This window comes from Echiichthys vipera (assembly GCF_963691815.1).
Source record: "Echiichthys vipera genome assembly, chromosome: 13".
Taxonomy (NCBI): Eukaryota; Metazoa; Chordata; class Actinopteri; order Perciformes; family Trachinidae; genus Echiichthys; species Echiichthys vipera.
The window spans coordinates 10984983-11009085 of record NC_139838.1 but is presented as its reverse complement, the minus strand read 5'-3'; the positions used below and the strand labels follow the sequence as shown (position 1 = coordinate 11009085).

Genomic DNA, 24103 nt, shown 5'->3' with positions numbered 1-24103 from the left:
ATGCACACACATGCAAACGCACACGCACTTGGGTAGAGAGTTGATTTACCTGTCTACACATGAGAGAGACGGTGTGTTCATTATGTGAAAGCAATGAGGTATGCTCACCCTTGGTATTCAGCTTTCAGCCATTTTCTTACCAGGCTGAATGGATTTCCTGCCACTTTGATGCTTGTTCTATAACCGCTAATCATTAGCGTTGTTGCTGTTTGATTAAAATCAATTTCTATTCTGATTACACACAGCTGTTTCTTTTGCACACACGCCGTCATGTACGGAGACATGCCACAGGAGGATTTTCACAGGTAACAGAGCCAAAGATGTACTGCAAAGTAGAGTTAAATATTATACTTTTGATCATGTATATATTCAATTCATCTTCAATATTGTACATTTGATATTTCATATGTATAGTTATATAAATGATATATATATATTTAATATTTGTTGTTTGTATAGCTGGACTTTTGTGATGCAAATAATTGTATTATTATTAAATCAAATTATTCATTTTATTATTATTAAAGTATTTATGATTCTGAGACTGATTCTGAAAATCGATCTATTCTGCTTTGGTGTTCTTGTTAAATGTAAAAAATTCTCCCACGCATTACTCGAGAGGTCCCACACAGATTTATAACTGGGCTAAAATTCCTAAATAGTTCTCTATAACGTTAAATAACTCATGATTAAATAAGTGACAATCAAATGTTAGACTCTTTAGGTATTATTTATGAGTTTCAAGAGTTTAAAGGTATATAATGTAACATTCACGTATTATAGTAAAGTGTCTAAGAATAAATAGACCTGTGTTATTTTGTCGAGTTACGTACTTACATTATCCCACGTTTCAACCAATGTTCAAACCCAGAGGAATCTGTAAGTTTTGAAGTGGGGGTATGCTTATCGATATTTAGTGTATTAACTACAGTAGATGAGGTTATCACATCAGTTTGGAAAAGACACAGAAGCTGTTGAGGACGGAAGCAGCAGCAGCTGCAGCAAAAAAAAAAAAAAAAATCAATAGTGTAGTGATAGTGTAAATAATCGGATGTTTATGTAGTTAATGATTGTAGCTGGTATTCTCCGTCCAGCGCATCTTATCAGGCTCATAAAACTCAGATTAAACTTAGGAACTAGGCGGTGCTGATCAAATATGAAAGTGAGATGTCACAATATGAAATGTTTTACGGTTATGAAATTGTGACGTTATGTAACCGAGGTTATGGCGAAGTCGGTCAATCGTGTAAATAAAAAATAAGTGACCCTTTAAAAAAGTAGCATGGGATGAGGTGGAGGGTTAGACAGAGAAATAGAAATTGTGTGTGTGTGTGTGTGTGTGTGTGTGTGTGCGTGCGTGCGTGCGTGTGTGTGTGTGTGTGTGTGCAGCTCAGTGTGCAATAGTGTGATGTTATGATGAGCATCTGGCCTGAAAGGCAATCCTCTCCCTTACCATGTGTGTGTGGTTTGCGTGTCAGTAGGAGGTCACACCATCCAGTGGGTAGCAGCTGTCACTTTTCCTCTCCAGTCTCCCAGATTACATGAAGCCAACCTGTGGCGGCCCAGACACCACAAACACACTGATGGGTGGGTCCCAGACTAGGTGTTCATTGATCAGTCTGGAAGGTCAGAGTCGGGCGGAGCGGGGGCAGTTGGAGGAGTGACATGAAGGGTGACCCAGGAAGATGGATTATTATTAGAATGATCATACTATGGTATTACTTTTCTTTCTCTTTACATAAAAAGTGTGATTGTTTTCATCATCTGCAGTGTTCTGTGTATTAAAGTCATTTATCATAATCTGCATTTTGCTGGCGCTGTGACGACCCCATGAGGATCATTACAGCTTCATTTGATCTAATCTAATGTAATAATTGGATGCCTCTACGTTACATTACGATGAAACACAATTCTATGCAGAGTATGTTTTTTTTAAAAAGCTGCAGGGGAAGTACGGAAGGAAAACAGAAACTGTTGTATGTGGGTGTTATCGTTTTTAATCTTTGAGACCAAATTTCCACTGACAAACTGAGCTGCATCCCCTGAGATTTCTGGAAATGAGATTTGTGAAAAATAATGGGCAATGAAGGGAAGTTTTATCCCTGCTGCTGTCTGTTAAAGGAATAGTTTGGCATTTTGGGAACTACACTTATGTGCTTTCTTCACAACTGAAAACTGGTGCGTGTGTAGTGTGTGTAGTCCAGTTGGAGTAACAGATCCATGAATATGATGGCTTATTAAGCGGCAAAACACTGCAAAGCGGCTTATATTACCTACTATGAGACAAGAGTTTACAATTCTAGAAAGTTTTTTGTTGCAAAAATTACAAGGTAAACAGTAGTTGAGGTGGTTCTGGCATCTAGTAAGGATGCCCCATGGGCGCCTTCCTAGGGAGGTGTTCCAGGCACGTCCAGCTGGGAGGAGGCCTCGGGGAAGACCCAGGACTAGGTGGAGAGATTAGATCTCCACACTGGCCTGGGAACGCCTCGGGGTCCCCCAGTTAGAGCTGGTTAATGTGGCCCGGGAAAGGGAAGTTTGGGGTCCCCTGCTAAAGCTGCTGCCCCAGAGACCCGACCCCGGATAAGAGGCTGAAGATGAGATGAGACAGTAGAAAGGCGTTGCAGGTTTCTGGCTGTATTGCATCGGCACTCCCACTTTTCCGCCGAAATGGATCAGAGTGCTGCGTTTTTTTCACGCTGTGCTAAGGTTGGTCTGAATGCAGTCCTGATAGAGATGAGATAAGAAGGATTGTTTCCAAAACCTCACGTAAACCACAACCTTGTTTTAATGCTTCAGTTTTTGCCTCGATTTAACAAAAGAGATATAATTTATATGATAACTTACAAAAGGTTAAGCACAATTTATCCCATGAATGTCCAACAACACAAGTGGACACCCCTGCAGTTGGTTGGTTGGGTTCAGGGAAGGATTGTGGGTTATTTTGGGTTACAATAAGTATGTACTGTATGTTACGTAATGTACGTATTTGGCATTAGTTAAGTACGTATACATAAATAAGTTAAAATAGGTCAACGCTGACTTTTGCTTTCACACTGGACATGAACAACAGTTGTTTTGGTGTGTTTGTTTGATAGACTGACCTATTCCCTTCTTTATACGTTGTTACCGACTTCATCTTTAGAGGCTTGCCTGGCTCACGATTATACAAATACAGGAGTGCATACATTTTTGTACGTACAAGTATGAACAGTGACTAGGAACAGCCTGAGCGTGTTAATTAGGGGAATTTAGAGGTGCTGGTAGCTCGATTTCTTTTAAAGGCTTGCTGTTTGTGTTATTTTCCCATTCTTTCCGTCTTTGTGCTAAGCTAAGCTAACAGGCTGCAGTGGCTTCATGTTTACCCAGCAGACATGAGTGGTATCAATCTTCTCATCTAACTCATTCAGAAAGCGAATACTCATATTTCCCAAAATGTTGAATTATGTCAGGGTTTTTAAGAGTTTTTTCTTTAAGTTGCTGCACACCAACAGTATATTGTTACATATTAATATGCATAGTGCAAATCAACATCATCGGCTTCTCTATTCTGGGAGCAGATAGCACCTAATTGGTACCTCATGGGTGATAATGTTTCACTAATCCTATGAGACTGTCTCTGGCATGTCTGTACTGTATGGGTGTTTTTCAGAGAAGAGAAACAGAGGGAAACAGAACAGCGATTGAGCGCACATCACAAGGTACCCCTCCTGTTTTCATGCAAATAAGGATCCCTAATCCATAGGGGGATCCCTGTAAATGAGCATTTTCCCTCTAAGCCCCACCACAACACATCCACGTAAGGATCTGCACGGAAACAACATTTTCCAGAATAACATTTAAATATCAATGAAATGTTGCCTTTTAATCGGAAAGTGCATATTTTTTTGTACAAATAAATGATTTAAAGAGTCTGGGCTCCTTATGAGGGCTGAACTCACTTATTTTATCTAAAAAGGCATTTCTTTTCTTTTCATTTGAAGGAGAAGGTCCTTGCACCCATTCACTTTTGATGATTAATTCAAAGCGGGGAGTCAGATTAAGCATTTCAAAGTATGTAACAAGGCAGAAGACAGAGGGGAAGGAGATAAAAGCGCAGAGAGAAAGAGAGATCAGACGTAGGACGAGCTAAGAGAGAGAAAATGATACAGATGGGGAAATTGAAAGATTGCCGCTTCTGTTTCTCCAGTCTGTTAGTTGTGTGTCTTTGTAGGCTCTCTCCTGGGAAATGGGGCTATAACCCTCTAAAGTCTCCTCGTTTCATGTAGGGTCAAGATCTTTTTGATCAGGGGCGACTGAGGATAAAAGCGCAAGAGGGGTGCTGGGAGAGTGGGAGGGAAAGAAGGCAAGAGTAAAACTGAGGATAGAAGAATAGAGGATGAGTGACAGAAGATGGTGTTTGAGGGAAAGAGGAGGAGGAGGTGGGTGTCTGAGTTTGATGGGAAGATGAGGTGGACAGACAAGGATTTCACGCTGTCTGCTTTGCCGCCGAGCTGGAGGGGGAACTTCAGAGGAGCAACGATGTTTCTCATTCACCATCCTCAAGAGCGAGTGTGCCAAAGTTTACTGCGGCATGGTTTCATGGCTGGAAAAAAAAGGCAAGAAAGAGAGGGTTTCGTGTGGCAAGAAAAACAAGAGTCAGCAGTTGTTTTGGTGTGCAACTGCATCTGTGTGTGTGTGTGTGTGTGTGTGTGTGTGTGTGTGTGTGTGTGCAGCTGTTGAGGTGACATGCGCATGACATGGCAGACGTAGAGCATTGCTTCATATTGACTCTCTCAGAGGGTGGGATCGACATCATAAGGTTGATATTGATTACAGAGGCTGAGATGCATGGGTGTCATCAGATACTGCAGCCATATGTTCTCATGAAATCCCTGTGACCGTGTCTCACACACACACACACACACACACATACACACACACACACACACACACACACACACACACTTACCTCCCCATGTTGTAGAGGTAATGATAGTAATAATAATAATGATAGTAATAATATTGATAATAAAAATATTAACTTTATTTGTATACCATCTTTCATACATGAAGTGCTGCTCAAAGTTATTGGCGGATTATAAGACAATGGTCCCCTACATGCAAATGGCCCCACCTCTTCTACAAAGGACTGAGACACGCACAATTTGTGATGCTTTTACCGTTTTGTGTTGTTGTTTTCTGTTCCTTTGTGGTGATTTTGTGTCTCGTTGTGGTTGTTTTGCATCTGCTCGGTATAACCACGAGTGTCCTTTGTTCCCAAACGCTTATTGAGTGTTGTTAAAAGGAAAGGCGATGTAAAATAGTGGTAAACACGCCCCTGTCCCAGCTTTTTTGGAACGTGTTGCAGGCATCAAATTCAAAATGAGTGAATATTTGCAAGTGTATCAGTTTAAACGGTAATGTCTTGTCTTTGTAGTATATTCAATTGAATATAGGCTGAAAAGGATTTGCAAATCATTGTATTATGTTTTACACAATATCCCAAATTCACGTGAATTGGGGTTGTATTGTTTTGTGTCTCTTTGTGGTTGTTCAGCGTGTCTTTGTGAGGATTTTGTATCTCTTTGTGGTTGTTCTTTGTCTCTTTGTGGTTGTTTTTTGTCTCTTTGTGGTTGTTTTTTGTCTCTTTGTGGTTGCTTTGCATCCCATAGTCCTTTAATGCTTGTTTGTGAGCATCTTTGGCTCATTTTGTTAGTTGGTTCATATCCCTTCATGAGACATTTTGCAGGTGAAGGACAGAGGGGGCTCCTGACACTTTGGGCTCCTGGGCCTGTGCCCGCTAGGCCCGTCCAATAATTCATCAATGTTCAAGTGCTTTTACAGTACGGCATTAAAAACAAACCATAACAGAGAACTAAAATGTTAATAAGTGGAACAATATATCCAATAAAAAGACAGAGGAATAAAAGTTGTAAAAAATTGTGGTATAAAAATGACAATGGCGCAACAATGGAATATAAAAATGTATGATGCCTATATAGAGGCCCTGCTTGTTACAGCCTTTTTTTGGGAGCATGATGATAAAACACAGTTACATGTGCGTTTGCACTCTCACACACATGCACAACTTCTTTTTGTGTTTGCGTAACGATTACAAGAGCATGAGAGTGTCATAATCGGCTCTCATAAGATTCCCTCTGCAGAGCATCATGCGCTGCACCTTTAAACGGCAGGCGTGGCTCCCCTACTACGACCCGCCTTTTATGCATAATAGCCAACTCTCCTTCCCCCGGATCATAGTGCAGTAGTCGGCAAAGAAAGTGACCACAGCCAAAGCCTATCCAGCCCTGTGCGCGCTGGGACTGCGACCAAACGCACTCACTTACCTCAACGACTGTTTACAACCGGGAAAAAGACACTCAGCGGAACAACTCACACTGAGTCAGATTACACGTAAGGAATCATTGTGGCTGCCGCTGTTTTGGGACACTTATATTGCGCACGGCGGATCTATGAAGACGCAGGCAGGTTTTCCACTCTCAACACCAGGTAAAAGTCTTTTTTTTAATTATTTCTAACGGCAACTTATCTCAATGGAAGGTGTTAACACAGGCACACGATTGGAGGTTTCTGACAAGAAATTGAGCCGCTTGAAGTTTAGTGTTTGCAGTTCCCCGGCGCGCCTGCTGTTTAATTGACTGATCGGCGCTTTACAGTCGCAGCTGAATTCTTTGAGCTTGATAACGAGTTGAACCGATGCGCAGCCCAAAAAATCCCTGACATAACCGACGGGTCCGCCCGAGCAGGTTAATATGCGGGCAGATCGAGCACCTGTCTATCCAATTAATCTATTTCTGTCTAATTTAAGCAATCTATAGAAACCCCAGCCCTCCTCGACTCTCTGTGTCACAGTATACTACTGAGGCAGTGTTATGTAATGAAACACTGTTGCGAAACTTGAACTTCTCAGCAGCAACACGGAGTAGTTTAACTTTTAACTTTGCAGCATTTCAGCATACGTATCCTACTTTGAATCTAAACTTAAAAAGAAAAAAAAGTCACCATTTTCCCCCAATGTGTGTCTGGTTCTCATTGACCTTATAAGGGCTCCGTTGTAGTCTTAATTGGTACACCATGTTCTAATTCACTTAGTTTACGTGTTACACCTCAGTGGGTGATTTCTCTCTCTTAGTTAGGATAATATGAGCTGTAACATACAACAGAAGTTAACCAGTGTGATGTATCCAATATGCATAGCCACAAATTCAACCCATCCCCCCCAGAGGGCCACATGTCTGCGGACTGGGGTGTGATTATTTTGATGAGGATAAGGCTTAATTGTGATCCAACTGTTGGCTCTCTGCAGACCGAGGGAACAGGGAGTGATTCGCCCCCCAGCCTGCAGCCCCCATGCCGGGCATTAGTTCCACCGCGCCTCGTTATGAAAACTGGGACATGGACCACCTCGACCACTACCAACATTATTTTTACGACGACCACCACGACCCGGACGAGGATTTCTTCAAGTCTACAGCGCCCAGCGAGGACATATGGAAGAAATTCGAGCTCGTACCGACCCCGCCCATGTCCCCTATCCGGGCGGTGGAAGACTCTGGCAGGGTCGGACTGTTGTACCCGTCTCTGGGGGACAAGCTGGAGTGGGTCTCTCAGTTCTTAGGGCAGGAGGATGAGCAGCAACAGCAGCAGCAGCAGCAGGACCTGCCCTGCAAGCTGACAGCGGCCAATGACTCCTTCGGGAACCTGAGCTCCATCATCATCCAGGACTGCATGTGGAGTGGCTTCTCTGCCGGACAGCAGCTGGAGAGAGTTGTAGGGGAGCGATGCGCCTCCCATCCCGGGACGGGGGCCCCTGCCAAAATCGCAGCCGGCTCCGCTGTGACATCCCCGGGGAGGACGCAGTATGCCCCCGCTGACGCATCAGCCCTCGGCGGACTAGCGGCGGACTGTGTGGACCCGGCTGCAGTGCTCACTTTCCCTTTAACCGGTGGATGCAAGAAACAAGTGTCCTCTGGTTCGGAGTCTCACACCGACTCATCAGGTCAGTAACAGATGGAATATGCAACATACAAGAGAATGATGTTACTATACTGGCTCCTCCAGTTTGTCTTTGGGGAAGTGAGATTTATGGTTGTTTCATCCCATATATATGTGTAATACTCATTAAGGCAATTTGATCACCACAATCACGGTATTTCAATAATCTTCATTTACCCCCCCTCAAAATATCCCCTCTGTATTTTCTCTCTACTTGCCTGTCAACATTATGTTGATTTATGACTGTATTTGACCCCAAATGTCATGCTTTTCTCTTTCATTTAGCAAATGTTTAGCTGTGATTAGCCATTATCTGGCGATAAGGGTTGGCATGGCTCATGATGACTGCATTGCGTTACCTTGGTGCATGCAACACATGCTTCAAGCCCTGAGAGAGACACGCCCATTGAAACATCTGCTGCTTGGCCGGGCTCCAGCAGACCAGCTGCTACCTCTCCCCTGTTCCTCCAGTCTGACTTATGATAACAATATCCTCTCCACACTCCCTGGGTTCACATTTGACATGAATTCAATACTCATCATTGTTAGAACTTTATGTAACACGTAGGGCAAGGACAATCAACCCTGTTTTCTAGTCATGTCTAGCCAAAATCTTTCCAGAACCAATCTTTTTCTATTTCCACTTGGTGAACCCATATGATTTGAGATTGGTATGTAGGCGGCCATGTGATGTTGAGCTTGGACCATGCATAATGGTGTGTGGAATGTCACAAAGGGAACTTGTTGCTGCATTCCTCCACTCAACAGGCTGCAGCGCCAATTGTGTCAGTGGGTGGATTTGGTCCGAGCCAGCCTGAGCTGTGAATAGAGCGGGATTAGCCGTTCAGGAGGTCGGCAAGGCGTGCACAATTCTTTGACGTGAGGTTGAGGCACTATTTCACACCATTTCAGGGGATGTAATGCGCTCAAAGAGGGGGAGAATGAGCAATCATTGGATATACGCGTATGCTCAAGCTCCAATAAAGAGCCATTATAGGGCTCCACACGAGAATCAATCCTATCCATTTGTAATATAAGATGACACCCTTTTGTCATATAAAAGCTGTTGTAAATAATGGGCAGGCACCTCTCCCTCCAAATCTCTTTGTTCATCCCCTCTTTACTGTGTTATTCTTAGAGAGATTACTTCTTTCTGAGCAGTCAAATCCACAGAGGTGCAATTACTTTAAAAGTGTGTTTCAATTTACAAGAGTATAAAGAATCTCCCAGGAGTCTTGTCAGTCGGCGAGAATGAAGTCGATAAGACCTTCCCTCCGTGTTTAACACCCTGTTTCCACTCTAATAAGTGGAGCAGCAAATGGTTTCAAACGTGCGCAGGGTTGAATATTAGTGGGTTGATTTTTCACAAGAAGAGTTGTTGATTTGCACCTGAGTGCTTCTTAACCTAACCACTCATCCACACCCTCCCCACATGTGTGAAGAGAGGAAATGCAGTGATCATCAATATGTGTGTGCGCACACACGCGTGTGATATTATGTAGATTTTATGAGGATGTGTGCAGTTAATTCTTTTACAGAAGCATTTAATCGGTTTAAAGGGATAGTTTTGATTTTTTTTTTTTTTTTTTTGAAGTGGTGTTGTATTAGGTACTTAGTCAGTGTATTATCTACAGTAGATGACGATCGGCACGCCCCAGGTAGGGAACAGGAGGGCAGCTGTGGAAGCTAAGCAATCAAAATCAGTTTAAGTTAACGTTATATTTAGGATATTTATACATTTGGTGTTCATTTACGCAGGGGTAACTGAAGCTGTTCTATGCTCTCGTCAAAGCCACCAGACTCCATTGACATAAAGAGTAATTTTACCTCACAGAACACAGGAGTTACTGTAGTAGTTTTGTAAGTTCCTAACCCATTTAAACACAAGCGTCACACCATAAAAACGAAATAAATAACTGACCGAGGCGGTGATAGACCAGCAACTCCGGTGTCCTGTTCAGCTTCAGTTCCCCTTGTGTAAACCTAAACAGGGCTGTATAATTGCAAGGTAAAGCAGTGAAATATAATGTACACTTAAACTGAAATGGATTTAGGTTTAATTTTTTTTTTTTTTTTTTTTTCTTTTGGTGGCTAAAATATGTTTAGCTGCTACCCCCATCCACAGCAGTACATTGCTTAGCTTCCACGCCTGCCTGCTTCTCCAAACTGGGGGCGTATTGACCACAATCTACTGTTGGTAATACACTGACTATGGACAAGTACCTCATACAACCCCACTTCAAAAAATCCCAACTATCCCTTTAAGGAGGCAGGAGGCCGGGTGACTTCAGCTGTCACCTGCAGTCATCACATGGTATTCTGTCTCATCAAACACATAATTGAATACATTCTCTTGCCCTTTCAGATGATGAAGACGACAATGATGAGGACGAAGAAGAGATCGACGTGGTGACGGTGGAGCACAAGCAGCAACGCAAACCTCGCCGACTGGTCAACACTCGCAAACCAGTGACCATAACGGTGCGAGCGGACCCCCTGGACCCCGGCATGAAGCGTTTCCACATCTCCATCCATCAACAGCAGCACAACTATGCCGCTCCCTCCCCGGACACGATTCCTCCGCCTGTTGAACCCCCACGGAAGAGGGTCCGGCAGGAGGCGTCCTCCCAGCCACACCAGAACTCTCAATACCACCAGCCCCGGGCCGGCCACACCCCTCTGAACTTAGACAGGAAGTCTCATGTGATCGTGGCAGGAGTCCGGTCCGAGTCGCCTAACCTCAGAGCCTGCTCTCCTACCTCCTCCACATCGCCTTCGTCTCCTCCCCCCTCCTCCTCCTCCTCCTCATCATCATCCTCCTCCCACTCCCAAAGCTCTCCCTCAAAGCCCCACTCCTTCTGTCACTTCTCCAGCCCCCAGTCCTCCGACTGCGAGGACACAGACAAACGCAAGGCGCACAACTTCCTGGAGCGCAAGCGAAGGAACGACCTGCGCTCGCGTTTCCTCTCGCTGCGGGACGTGATCCCGGGCTTAGCGGACTGCCCCAAGACGCCAAAGGTAGCGATCCTGACACGCGCCACGGAGTACCTGCAGCAGCTGCACATCAGCGAGAGGCAGAAGGCTCAGGAGAGGAAGCAGCTGAAAAGCAGACAGCTGCAGCTGCTTCAGAGGCTGGCGCTGCTCAAACGCTCCTGAGCATCTGACTGGGGGTGTGGGTCTGCCATCACCACACACGTACACTCACAGAACTGAACTACATGAAGGAGAAAAGACACTAATGTTCACTTTGAATTGGTCATGTTGGAGTAGTGCGGGTGGATTTTTGTTTTGTTTTGTTTTTTCTATTTTTGTGGTTTGCACATTAGCTTCTGAGTGATTGACAAGGCCGTAAGCCAGTCAGGACAGCAAGCTAGGGACTGATCTTTAATCTGCCCTTACCTTAAAGAGCAGATTAAGTCCATGGTTACTCAATATGGGTTTGTCAAATTATTGTAATTCCCCTTGCTGAAAAATGTTCAAAACTGCTGCTTGCTACAGGAAGGCTTTCTGTGAATGCAGCAGCTTCTAGTTGATAAACTGCTACGACCGCGCTGTCTACCTGCTGCATGGTCCGTTCAGACGTTTCCTTGATTTTGATAGGGCTTGGTGTGCTGCCACTGCAGCGTTGGCTCCTTTCTCTCTCATCAGTCTAACGTTTCTCTGTAGTCTCCCCTTCAAATTTTGTGTTTTTACAGTTCCCTTCTCCTTAGCGCTTGGCATACAACTTGCACATGTTTGTTATCAAGTTGTGCCTTAGTTTTTGCTCTGTTTTCTCTTTCCTTTCTCCTCTCATTCTCCATAACATATTTCCTCTTCCCTGCTTTCTCCTTGTTTTCTTCACACAGTTGAAGTTTCTAGCTTGTGCTCGCTGATCATGGGAATGCAGGTGGGGCTGTAGTGGGACTGTACTGAGCTGTGCTTTGACAACTGGATACAATATGTTCTGCACTGCTGGAATAGCTCAGGTTAAGTCCTAACTGCTGTGCCCGCAGGTTTCCATTCAGTGTTTTTCTTCTTGCATCATAAATGTTGCAACAGCAGCACCATGCGCAGTAATGACCAGTTTTATAGCATTATTTGGAGAAAATGTGTTGCCATACATACAGGCGTTGTCTGAGATTTAGCCTGTTTTTCAATTAATATCTGCAAAAACACGTTGAAGATCTTTATTGAGATTTCACTCTATTATTATTATTGTTGTGCCATGGAGACCAGCCAAAGGTGAATGCCGGCTTGAAATGATCAATCAAAAGAAAATGTAAGAGAATGGCTTTAATTGAATCTGTATAGGCAACATTAAAAATGCCAACCATTTGCTTTGAGATGAAGCCCACTGAGGTCCAACTGTAAATTTCTCTCATCTTGCTGTCTGATATATTTGTAAATTGTTTTGCATTTGAGGTAATGCCTATAGAAGCCTTTCAATGTACGTAGACTATCCTGTTGGATGTTATGTATATAGTACCTTTACTGTACAGTCCCTTCCAAACCAAAACCAGAGCTGTCTACTACTCTACATCCTAGTTTTTAGTTCGGCCCTGTGTCCTAAACCTGGGCCAAGCTTGCTGGCTTTTCAAAGATAACTCAAAGCTTCTATTTTTGTTAATAAAATAATTATAAAAGAGTCAAAATAAAACACTTACTGGACATTGATTACACGAGACACTTTGTCACCACATTTTTATTTTTTGCCTACTTGTTTTCTTTTACTGTTCATTTGGTCTCTTGGGTTTCTTTTGTTTGTACAAGTCACAAGTTGACAAAAGTTTTATACTATATTTTCCTACAGAGTTGTGTTTCAGTGTGAGCTAATGACTGTTTTTGTTATTGTAGCTGGCAGGGCTTTTATTTGTGGTTATGTGCTGAAGATTGGCACGTGTGGTGTGCTTTCTCTCTGGGGTGGAAAGCACCTGAATGCTCCTGTATTCAATCCAATCACTGTAGCTGTAGCACTCTTAAATCTGGTGCGGATGGTGGTGTAAGGAGGGGGGACTTAAGAGGATCTACCTATTTAAACTCCTGGCTGTGTGTAGCCTTTGGTGACCTTAATGTTAGTGCTTTCTCTCTGCTTTTTTTTTTTCCAAGCCCGAGGTTCACTATTGTTCCCTTAAGCCATGCAATAGAGAACACTGTAGCCCTGAAACTAGTACTGTAAATGACTCGGTCACAGGTGGCATGCTCTGCTCTTACCAGCACTCAGGAAACTCCCACGTAGCCCGTAGCTCTTGTGATAGGGCCATAGGCTGTGCTTGAGGAAAACACCCCCTGCTATAATATGCTGTAACATTACACTAGACACACACACACACACACACACACACACACATACACACACATACATACATACATACATACACACACACACACACGGAGCATTCGATCAGGGGAACCATGATGTTTTGAACAAAGATATCATTAATGTTCCCTAGCTGCATTATTTTCTGCTTATTTATTCAGCACAAACCACCATTAGCCCTGTTCTTTTTTTCTCTCAAGATTCACCCACAGCAGTGGTTTGCCCCCTTTGTTGTTTTATTTTCTTTTGTTTGACTTGTATTGGTCACTGGTCTGCTGTCGGCACTGTAACGTTAGCAGTGGACGTTGCTTACTTACTTTGGGAATTTAACTATGGTGATTTTGAAGCCTTGTTTCAGCACTTTGTTTTTTCTGTACCTCATAAGCCTCTATGTATGAAGAGTAAGTCAGAAAAATAATAAATTCATGGTTTGACATCATAAATGACCTGTTTGCCTTTTCTTTTTGTCTCTTTCACACACAAAACACACTATGCATTTCGTTCATATTAGCTGGACGTAGCTACAGTTAAATCCAGCGCGGTATTATGAACTGGATCAGAGTATTATTGTATTTTCCATTAAAACCACCTGTATGAGTGAACACATCTTCCTCTCCCCATCTGCCATTTGTTCTGAGCAGTCTCCAAGGTAACTGATCCTGGCATCTTTGCTGTGGCAACAAGCACCATTGCTCACTGCTGCAGAGGTCTGACAGTTTCCATAGAAACAATTACCAATGCTGCAACCCTCGATGCAAATGCATTTCATATACGTCATAAATCTGATTTCTTCACAAATAAAAAAATCTGTTCAGACACCTTATTTCCTTTTTTTTTTTTTAAACTGGATTGGTTTTAATCCATTTTATTAACACGTGACGCTGTAGGAACCAATCAGATCGTTTCATTTACATCAGTCAAATTTAAACATAATGGTATTTATTTAGTCCCTTTAGACGCTCCATATTATCCCTCATTCATCATGTTACCACAGTAACGGCTGCCTGTTTCCTAGTAACAGAGCCCACCTCTCCTCTCCATGCCCACTGCGCATGTGCGCTCCCGTCAGCTGGGTGCTGAGGAAGCAGCATCATGGCGGCGTCCGCTGGTAGCGTGCAGTGTGCCTTACGGAGAGCGATGGTCCCGTCTTTAGTGGTGATTTTGGGAGCTACCGGCACCGGGAAGTCGAAGCTGGCGATCGAGCTCGGAAGAAGGCTTCAGGGGGAAATAATCAGCGCCGACTCCATGCAGGTAGGCCGACTGTTAACACGAGGGAATGCGCAGGGGAGTCCTTGATATGGCAGCCATAATGCTCGTGACGACAAGATTGAAATAATCATAATGATAATAAGAAACGGAATAAAACATATGCTGCCTAGTCAAATGATTGCAGACCCGAATATAAGCTATCCGGTTGTCATCTAACTGTGTGCTCCTGAAGGACGGGTTTGTATTCAGCTAAATGCTAATGCGCGAGATAGCAGGCGTTAGCTTAATCGCAAGTCAGCATGTAAAAATGGCACTAAGTTATCATTATAATGCGACAATGCCTATACAGTAATTAGTTACATGTCTCCTCCTACTCGTACCCAGCATTAAACCTACCTCAGGTCCGCCGCAGCAGCTGGAGACAACACGACACGTCTCACACACATCCTCTGCCTGTCTTTCTCCAGAGGTTAATGCTTTAAAGAGGACATATCCTGCTCTTTTTCACGTTCATACTTGCATTCGGCGTTTCTGCTGGAACATGTTTAGATGCTTTAATGTAACACATTATTTTTCACGTTCTGTCTGCCTGGATATACCTGTATTCACCCTCTGTCTTAAAGGCTCCGTTTAAGCGCCTGTCTCTTTAAGAGCCCCTCGTGAAAAAGCCCAGTCTGCTCTGATTGGTCAGTGTTTCCGGGTCTTATGCGTCTGAGCTAAGGGCATCTCTGCACCATCCATGCAGCCGAGGAATGTCTAACAGCACTGTAGCAGCCCCTTTCACCTATATTATAGCTGTGACATCACAACTGTACAGAAGTCCTGATGGCTCGTTTAAAGACACAGTTTCTGAATACGGACTGCGTGCATTTCTCTGTGGATTAGGTGCTTTTATACTTTAACAGTATTTCTATGGCACCTCAACACACATACACAAAGGAAGGAGACATTAAGACAAAACAACTCGTATCAGTTTATTTATGACAGCTGTTCTTCTCCCTTGTCTTCTGCACTCTCTTGGTTATGGCGAAGACTTTAAAATCTTGTCAACAACAGATGGGACTAGGCTATAGTTATAATAAGATATATTATAATATTTTCGGCTTGTGTGATCTGAAGATGCAAGGTTTTAGTATCTAAATTAATGACAGCGAGCATGTTTATTAGGGGTAAACCGTTTATATGAAACATTGTGACAATTTAATTTGGTGTGACATCATCATGCAAGTTCGTACTGTGAACTCAGAAGAGATCAGTAGACAGCTGTGCCAAGATGGCGGGTGAAGATCATGATGTACTAAGAGAAATTGTGGATGCACCAGCCCTATTATGCTTTTCAGGTTTTTCTTGTCCTTTAGTGTGTTATATAGTTTGTGCATGCAAAAGGTGTAAGTAAACAAAACAACAACAATATTCCACACCAAATGGAGTTTTCTCCATGGTTGTCTCCCTCAGACAGCACTTCTCTTTCACCTGCCTAAACGCTTCAATAGCATTTTTGTGTTAACGTCTGTTCTACTTTTATGTCATGCTGTGTCCCAGAATGCCCGGCTGTGCGCGCCTGCTAGTTAGTTAGGCATGCACTCAAACAGCATAGCCCTCATGTAGTCCGATCATCAGAGGAGGTGGAGAACCAGTGGATTAACTTTATATTTAAGGATTTCGTTATTTGGATTTTTGTCTGAAATGTCCTCACAATGACTGTAAACTTCCAAACAAGGGTACAGTAACTGTATGTGACACAGTCACTTTCTAAACTGTAACTGTAACTGTTACTTTGGCTGTCTGGGACCAAACTTCTTACTTGGGAGCTAGGTTTGGTCACTTTTGTGCTGTTTTGGTGTTTATTTTGGAGGTTCAACTGTTAAAGCTGACGTTTGCATGTTGCACGGCTAATATGGCTAGCTTCGATATAGGGCTTCCCTATATGATAAGGGGCGTACCATTTCCGACAGCCTAAACGGTTGACCAATCACAGTAGAGCGGACCAGCCGACCAATCAGAGCACACTGAGCTTTTCACTCTGGTGCTGCAGCAATGGGCAAGATGAGAAATATAATGTCTTTTTTTTGTTAAGATCAAAGCATGTAAACCTATTGTAGCTGACCTAAAAAATACAAATATGACTCTGAAAACTAGCATAATAGGGCCTCTTTAAATCGGAGGTGTGGCATCCTTTTGGCTTCCTGCTGAAGGTGAGAAGACAACAGAGCAGAGAAAAACGGTGTGCACGTACAGTATCTCACAAGAGTGATGAACTACACAAACAGGTCAACCGACACCACAGTGAGAAGCTCAACCCCCGCTTGCCAACAGGAGAGCAGGAGCCAACGAGTTTACGATGTGCAGCGGTGTTTATATGAGGCAGTTTTCTGTAGTTGACTCCAAAGAATTTCCACCTCTGTCCCTGTGAAAGGTTAGACAGCAGGAACTCTGTGAAGGTGCAGAGATCTCAGAGATCCGCCTGAAAATGTTTCTTAAAAAAACATGGAAATCCTTAGTTTTTTTCTTCAAATTCAATTATTGCTTTTTTATTTAAAACAAAATATATGTTCAGTTACACTTTTAGAAAGAAAGGAAAATATGTACTGTTTTGCAGTTAACACACTACTGTAGAAATAATAATCATTTCATTCAAAAAAGAGAAAATAGTGCAGCACGGTGGGGTGGTGGTTAGCACTGTCGTCTCACAGTACAAGGGTTCCTGGTTAGAATAGGGGCTGGGGCCCTTCTGTGTGGAGTTTGCATGTTCTCCCTGGGTCTGTGTGGGTTCTCTCCGGCGTCCTTCCACAGTCCAAAGACATGCAGGTGTTAGGTTAATTGATGACTCTAAATTGCCCTGCGATTGACCAGCATCCTGTCCAGGGTGTACTCCGCCTCACACCCGGTGTCAGCTGGGATCGGCTCCGGCAACCCCGGTAGGGACAAGTGGTTAAAGATGGATGAATGGATGGAAAAAAGAGAAAATAGCAGAAAATATACTTAGTAGATACTAAATAAATAAATCTTTTTCACCTATAATTTGTCTTCAATCTCATTTTGTTTGTGGACAAATGATCACTGTTCAAGTGAGAAAATACATTGCAATTAGTAACTCAATCTAAAAATTGTGCTTTGATGAATGTTATCAGGCAGGTCTGCAGATAACAGCAACATGAAATACAGTTACAGTTGGCTTTGATACTGTATAACTTTAATACTTTAATGCTTATTTTCATTGGTTATTCCATCACTGTGTCTTACTGCTAGAGTTAAGGTAAAAAAAATAATATTCAGCTGGAAGTAGGTTTATATGATAAAGGGTGAGATCTTGGAGCTGTATGATGACAGATGACTGCCTTGAATTGAATCACAGGGTAATACTGTGCGTGCATGTGTGCGTGCATGTGTGCGTGCATGTGTGCGTGCGTGTGTGTCACCGCAGTGACATTTAAAAAAACTCTCAGGCTTGCGTCTCTTCGCTGTCTTAGCCCCGCCCTCCCTTTTGGTTCTCAGGCTCCGTTGCCGCAGCAACCAAAGGGTGCACACACAAAGGAAAAGGTTGGGTACAGGTTTGAGTCTGGGTCACATTAGAGCACAGGGTGGACACACACGCACACAAAAAATGAAACACACACAGTAACTCCACCTCATCCAAATCAGAAAGGCAGTGTCCAGCAGTGAGTGCAGGATTCACCTGATCACATCTTGTTCACCCTTTCATCACCTTGCTCCTGTTTCAGCACCATCTTTCTTCCCCCTTCTTCTTTAGTGAGCATTGTCCTTGAGAGTGTGTCCCCCTGCAGGGAGCATCTCTTCCAGTCAACTGGTACTGGGTAAATCTCCACAATCCCTGGCCTTGTTGCTACCCTCCTGTTGGTGTGTGTGACAGCAAGAGAGAGCGAGAGAGACACGCAGACATAGTTTGAGTGAGAAAGAGACTGCTTATGTGAGAATGAGGCTGTGTATAGGCTAGAGCTGGCCTGTGTTGTCTTTGGGATAGGAAACAGTCTGGTCTTGTTTGGGAGAAAGCAGCATTGTGCTGAGCTGGTGCATATTCAGCGCCGTGCTACGCCGGCCCAGCAGCTGATAGTGAATGGGCACGCTGTGGCCACTGGGAAGTGTCTATTGTCCCAGGGAGAATTGGTTCCCACACTCCCTAACACTCCCATTGTGTTATTATCAACCCCTCCTGCCTGTGGCCCATGCCCTCAACCCGCAGTTCATTGGACATGCAGGGGGATATTATTCACTCATTAAATGAACATGCTATCTATGGCACACACACAAGAATTCAGCTGTACTGTCAGTGAACGAGGCACTGCCAAATAGTGTAAACCGGTGGTTCCCAAAGTGGGGGTCCGGAGATCAGCGGGGGTCCCTTCAGAGGCTTCCAGCAAAAACGTCACTGTTCTCTCACTCTTTAGAGGTTGAGATTCTGGGAAAATCTGTACGTGTACAGTATGACTTCAGGTTCCAGAGCCCGCACTACCCATCAGCTCTGCTCATGTCTGTGGGCATGGTGTGAGTCTGAAAAGTCTCAAATGAGCCAGTTATTTAAAGTCTTTGGTTTCTGTGCACCATTTTCCCAATTATTACATGAATCTGGAACTGAATCACTAGTAGAGTACAGTGTATGCGTTACTAAATCTAAACTGTTTGGTCTTTTTTACATTTAATTCCCAGAGGTTCCTTTCCTGGAAGTGCAGTTTTAGTAAAAAAAAAATAGATTGCCTTTTACCATTGTCTCTGTTTAGTTTGCTGTTTACTGTAAAATAGCCTTTGGTTAATAGCATAATAGTAGCATTAAAGATAAACAGGTAGCAGTAAAGAGCTCTTGAGAGGCTTATTTTTAGCTGTTTAAACTCACCTGAAACAGGGATGCTAGTTTGGACCAGGAGGGTCGGACATACTTTCTGCATTCATCTAATGCAGGAACCGCTATTTATTTGATTTTTTCTGTATTCTTTGTTTTCTCAGTGTTCATTTCTAGAATTGGTTGAAAATGTAGTACAATAATGTCAAATGTCCTTGGATAAAGTTATTTGTTCAGGAAAGCAGTCTTGATAGTGATAACCTGTATCCATGGGCTGCTTTGGTGGGAGATGTTAAATGAATGTCTAGGATGTATAATATGGTTTGTGTGGGTTGCTTCCTTTTGTGAAGGGTTGGAGGTTTGCATGCGAAAACTGTAAAATTCTGGTAAGAGTTAAAATATATACGTGTGGTGTATGGAACAGTTCTGGCTTTGTTTTGCTGGGTGAATATGGGCAACTGACAAATTAGAGCAAGTGAAACATTTAAAGTCAAAGTGCACCATGTATGAGTGTGTCACATCAAGGTCACAAGTTCCTGTTGCACTGATTGCTTGACTCCTTGCACAAATTGTATGCTTTAATTGGTTGAACCAGACTTTTGATGAGCTGTAATGGATAGACATTTGTTAATCAAGTGTCACCTCAGGGGAGAGGACCATTTTCCAGGCGGTGCCACTTTGCACAGCATTATAGGTATTAAGAAACATTTGACATGGGCTGTGACAGTAAAGGGGATAGAGTGAGTGCACTTCAAGAGGTGATTCATGTGAGGAGGAGTGCTCCGACTGAAACAATAGACCAGTTTACTCAGAGGAGAGCTGTGATCATCGTTCAAACGCCACCTTGTTTATGTTCTGCTGCACATTACATCAGTGAGATACACTGTGGAGTTCACTCTTCATTTTACGGATATTGGCAGCTACTGAGCTAGGCCACTGCCAGTGAGGAGACTGTCCGTGTTTTATTCATCCTCTTGTCTCTCGCTTTTCGGACTTTATGACACAGTGTTGACACATGCAGCCAAAGTTACTTACTTACTAATTTGAAGGTTCTGAGCAATTAAATATGCGTAACATTGTGAATCATTTTAGATTTAGGAGTCTCAGATACTTTTCGTTTCTCACTAACACTTGAACGCACCAGCAAGAAAGAGTTTAAGAAACGGTCTTCAGCCGTTTTCTCACATGTTCTCTGGAAAATGTCAGATGAATCAGGTGTGGACATTGTCTGGAGTTGCCCTTTCACACATGCAGCACACAACAGGAGATTGTCTGTGTCAGAAACGTTCTCACTTACTGGAAATACTCTGTTTGGTTCAGGCAAGGGGTGGCGCCTTGGTAGAGTGTCCAGGAGGCAGGGCATGACACAGATTACACCATGGTCACTAGTGATACACGGATTGCAGTTATGTCCACGGGCATTGAGCGGGTTGGCTCATAAATAATAACATTCTGATTAACAGTGGATTGCAGTGGGGGCGGGTTGAATAAAAGTTAAATAAAGGAAAATATGAATTACATTCTATAAATGTAGCAGAGCTGCTGTCCTCTGCTGCAGTCAAACCGCTTAATTTTTGGTTAGGCAGGTGTGTCCCGTCCCCATTAAGAGAGAGGGTTCTTGCATTTGGGCACCAGGAACCGCAGCTTCATTGATTATTTCAGAAGGGTACGGTTTGGTTCTGCTTCTTCTTCTTCCTTTGTCAAGTTTATAACTACAGCTTTTAGTTTTGCTGCGTCAAGCGATACCTTGCACAGAGCGCTCTGCAGACCAGACCTATGCTGTTGAAGAAGAATGGTGAACATTCACACGAACATTTGTGTTTTCACATGCGACTCCGCCGGGTAATGTCTAGGTAGTTTCAGATTTGCAGTGCATTCGTAAAAGGGGCTTCTGTTTGATTTTACATTGAATTGTAAAATAAATGGAAAACAGTTGAAGGTAGGTAATTCATCTAAATTGATCATTAGCAATGCAAAGTCTACTCAGATTATGAGTAAATTGTCTAAATCACACAAAACCACCAGCATGATTCTGTTAATACTTCACGACAGATTTGAATTATTCAACACTTTCCAACCCCCCATACAATGTGTGTGAACGTAATGTTTTTGTGCATGAGCAGATTTCTTCTGCTTACTCACTCACACAATCATTCATTGCATTAACTGATAACACATCGTTGCCACAAAAGGAATTGTTTCACTGCAGTGTCTAAAAAGGGTGTAGTTTGAGTTATGGTGGGGCTGAGGCATATCATACGGAAGGGTCATCTGAGGTCCCGAGGGGCAATTTAACAGGTCATGCACATGTATGCACCCTTACTTTAGCTCGTGGGACTGTTGGAGGTATTGATTGCTGGTGACCCTTTGCTTTTTTTCATATATAAAAGAAGGAGCGGTTGTATTCTCTCAACCACGACATGAGCAGTGAAAATTGCAACAAAGGAAGACAATTTGTCAGGCTTGTGGTTTTGTGTTGAATGTGAGAAATTGGCCCTAACAGCAGGAAAGCCATCGTCTTGTGTCATCTTGACCCTTAAAGTCCCATAAAAGTGGAGTGAAGGAGGTCCTCTTTGTGAAAACGCCAAGGGCTTACTTCCTTTTAAGTCGTAAATTTGGCAATGCAGTGGTCATGAAGCCAACTGATTTAACCGCTGTGAGTGGGGCTCATTCTTTCAGAAGTTCTGCTCATTATTGCCCAGAGGTTGTTGCACACATACACTGAGACCAACTGCTTATCTACGTCTTTAACACATCCTACACTCAAATACTGTGCAACTATGTGTTATATCCCTCTAATTTGCTTGCAGTCATCCCTTCTCCTTTTTTCCTCTCTCTCTCTCTCTCTCTCTCTCTCTCTCTCTCTCTCTCTCTCTCTCTCTCTCTCACCCTCTCCCACTGTCTCTCTATCTGTCTGGTGTGGCTATGACCTGTCTGGGCTTTGACGTATCTGTTTGTATTGTAATTCAGGCTATGCTGCCTCCCACATCCGATTTATGACGCATCTTTTTAAAGCAATTTAAGCTTGTGTAGGAGCGAGCCAAATAAAGAGGGCTGATTAACTCTTATTCTTGTTGTGTGCTTGTGTGTGTGTGTGTGTGTGTGTGTGTAAATATAGGCAGTCTGCGGGTGTGGTGATGCGGTCACCCCTACAGTAAAGCGGGGAGGGAGAGGAGGATGACAGGATGGAGGAGGAAGAAGGGGGGGGGGGTGCAACGCCATGAATGATTTATTAGTCTGGCATTACTGGGCCATTCCCCACAGAGAGAGGAGAGGAAGATGGAGGGATGAACTGTTGGAAGATGGTGATTCGAGGGGGAAGGAGAACAGGGGTACAAAGAGAAGATAAGTAGATGGGTATTCTGTGGTAAGTGTAATGGAGGGAAAGATGAAAATAAAGCAGTGCAGCTTCCAGTTTGGCTGTTGAACATGTAAAGGGCAGTGTAGAGTGTCCAGGGTTACAGTGTAGACAGAATGTCTCCCTGTACTGAGTCGACTGACAGCAGACCACTATTGTCTTTGATCAAAGCTTCCAACGTGTTTGGCACATTTCTGAATGAAATGAAAATTGTGGCACATATTAGGTCTTTGGTGAAGTACTTACTTTTGCACTGATATTTTTGACTGACTTTTTCTCACCCAATACTGATTCTGATCCTCAAACTCCAATGCCGATACCAGTAATACATTGTTTCTCCAAATTTAAAAACTGTAAACCTCTCTTGGTAAGGCTGAGCAATATGATGATGTATATGATCAAAACGGCATAGAAATCTATGTATGTATATATAAATACACATTTTCTGTATTATTTCCTCTGGGACGTTGAAAAACCGCAGCGAAACTGCATTACGGCAATATACAAAGGTGATTTTGGTGATGCTTTACCTTGCGATTCTTTCACACACAACGTTCCTATACTCTTAATACTGAGTAGTTTTCATTTGATAAGAATCAAATTCACACAGGAGTATACAAAACGAGTTATTTAATGAATTACCAGAAAAATGTAGGTCAAATGTATCAAGTGAAATGACCATCGGGATTGTAGCCAAAAGAAACATTGTTTTTACACCTTAGTTTGTATATAGATCAGACAAACCAGATGCTCGTGTGTTAACTATTGAGCTTAAGAGGTGCTGGTAGTAGGCTAAAGGAACAGAGTGAAAAACTAGATGTGGTTCAGAGACATCTTGCTGATACTCGATCTGCTCAATTATGTCAGTATCTGCGTGTGCACCCCCAAATAATTATGCAAGGGAAATAAAATAAAGCCATCTTTTTGGATCTTTAACATGATCTGTTCTGGTCATCTGTGGTCGGAAGTCTCTGGCAGTTTGCACGTACATTAATAAAACACCAAAACTGGAAAAAACGACACATTGGTCTGACCCTATTCTGAAAGGTCTGCTTTATCCCTCTATCAGCGTTTGGCTTTTTCTGAATCTTTTTCATGTCTCAATGACTGTTTGTTCTCTCTGTCTCTTTCTTCTTTTTCCCTCACCCCTCTCTGTCTCTCTTGCCCTCTTTCTTTCATTTTGCCACACTCCCCCTTATTTATGTGGCAGAGGAACAGCTGTCTCGTGCAGGGCGTAAGGTTGGCCAGGCAGGCCGGCTGCAGGCTCTGCAGAGCTCGAACACTGAGCTCATTGTCTCGCACGCACACACACACCACACACACACACACACACACACACACACACACACACACACACACACACACACACACACACACACACACACCCATTCTTGCCTTACTCGCACACAAGGAGCCACATGGTCACATCCATTCACATCCATTTAAAAGC

General features: G+C 43.2%; 2 protein-coding genes across 2 annotated transcripts in view; both read left to right on the top strand.

Annotated features, from left to right (window-relative positions):
* Positions 1-6287: 6287 nt before the first annotated feature.
* On the top strand, positions 6288-13587 carry myclb (MYCL proto-oncogene, bHLH transcription factor b). Its single transcript, XM_083925035.1, has 3 exons — positions 6288-6489; positions 7307-7999; positions 10361-13587. Exons 2-3 carry the CDS (start codon positions 7351-7353, stop codon positions 11149-11151), a joined length of 1440 nt encoding a protein of 479 aa, XP_083781161.1. The 5' UTR covers positions 6288-6489; positions 7307-7350; the 3' UTR covers positions 11152-13587.
* A 796-nt stretch (positions 13588-14383) lies between these two features.
* The window catches only part of trit1 (tRNA isopentenyltransferase 1), a gene marked incomplete at its 5' end in the record, with an annotated part of 35100 nt that continues 25380 nt past the window's right edge, over positions 14384-24103 (top strand). The window contains one exon of the mRNA XM_083926290.1: positions 14384-14542. Within this exon, the coding sequence (XP_083782416.1) occupies positions 14384-14542 (159 nt within the window). The remainder of the gene's footprint in view (positions 14543-24103) is intronic.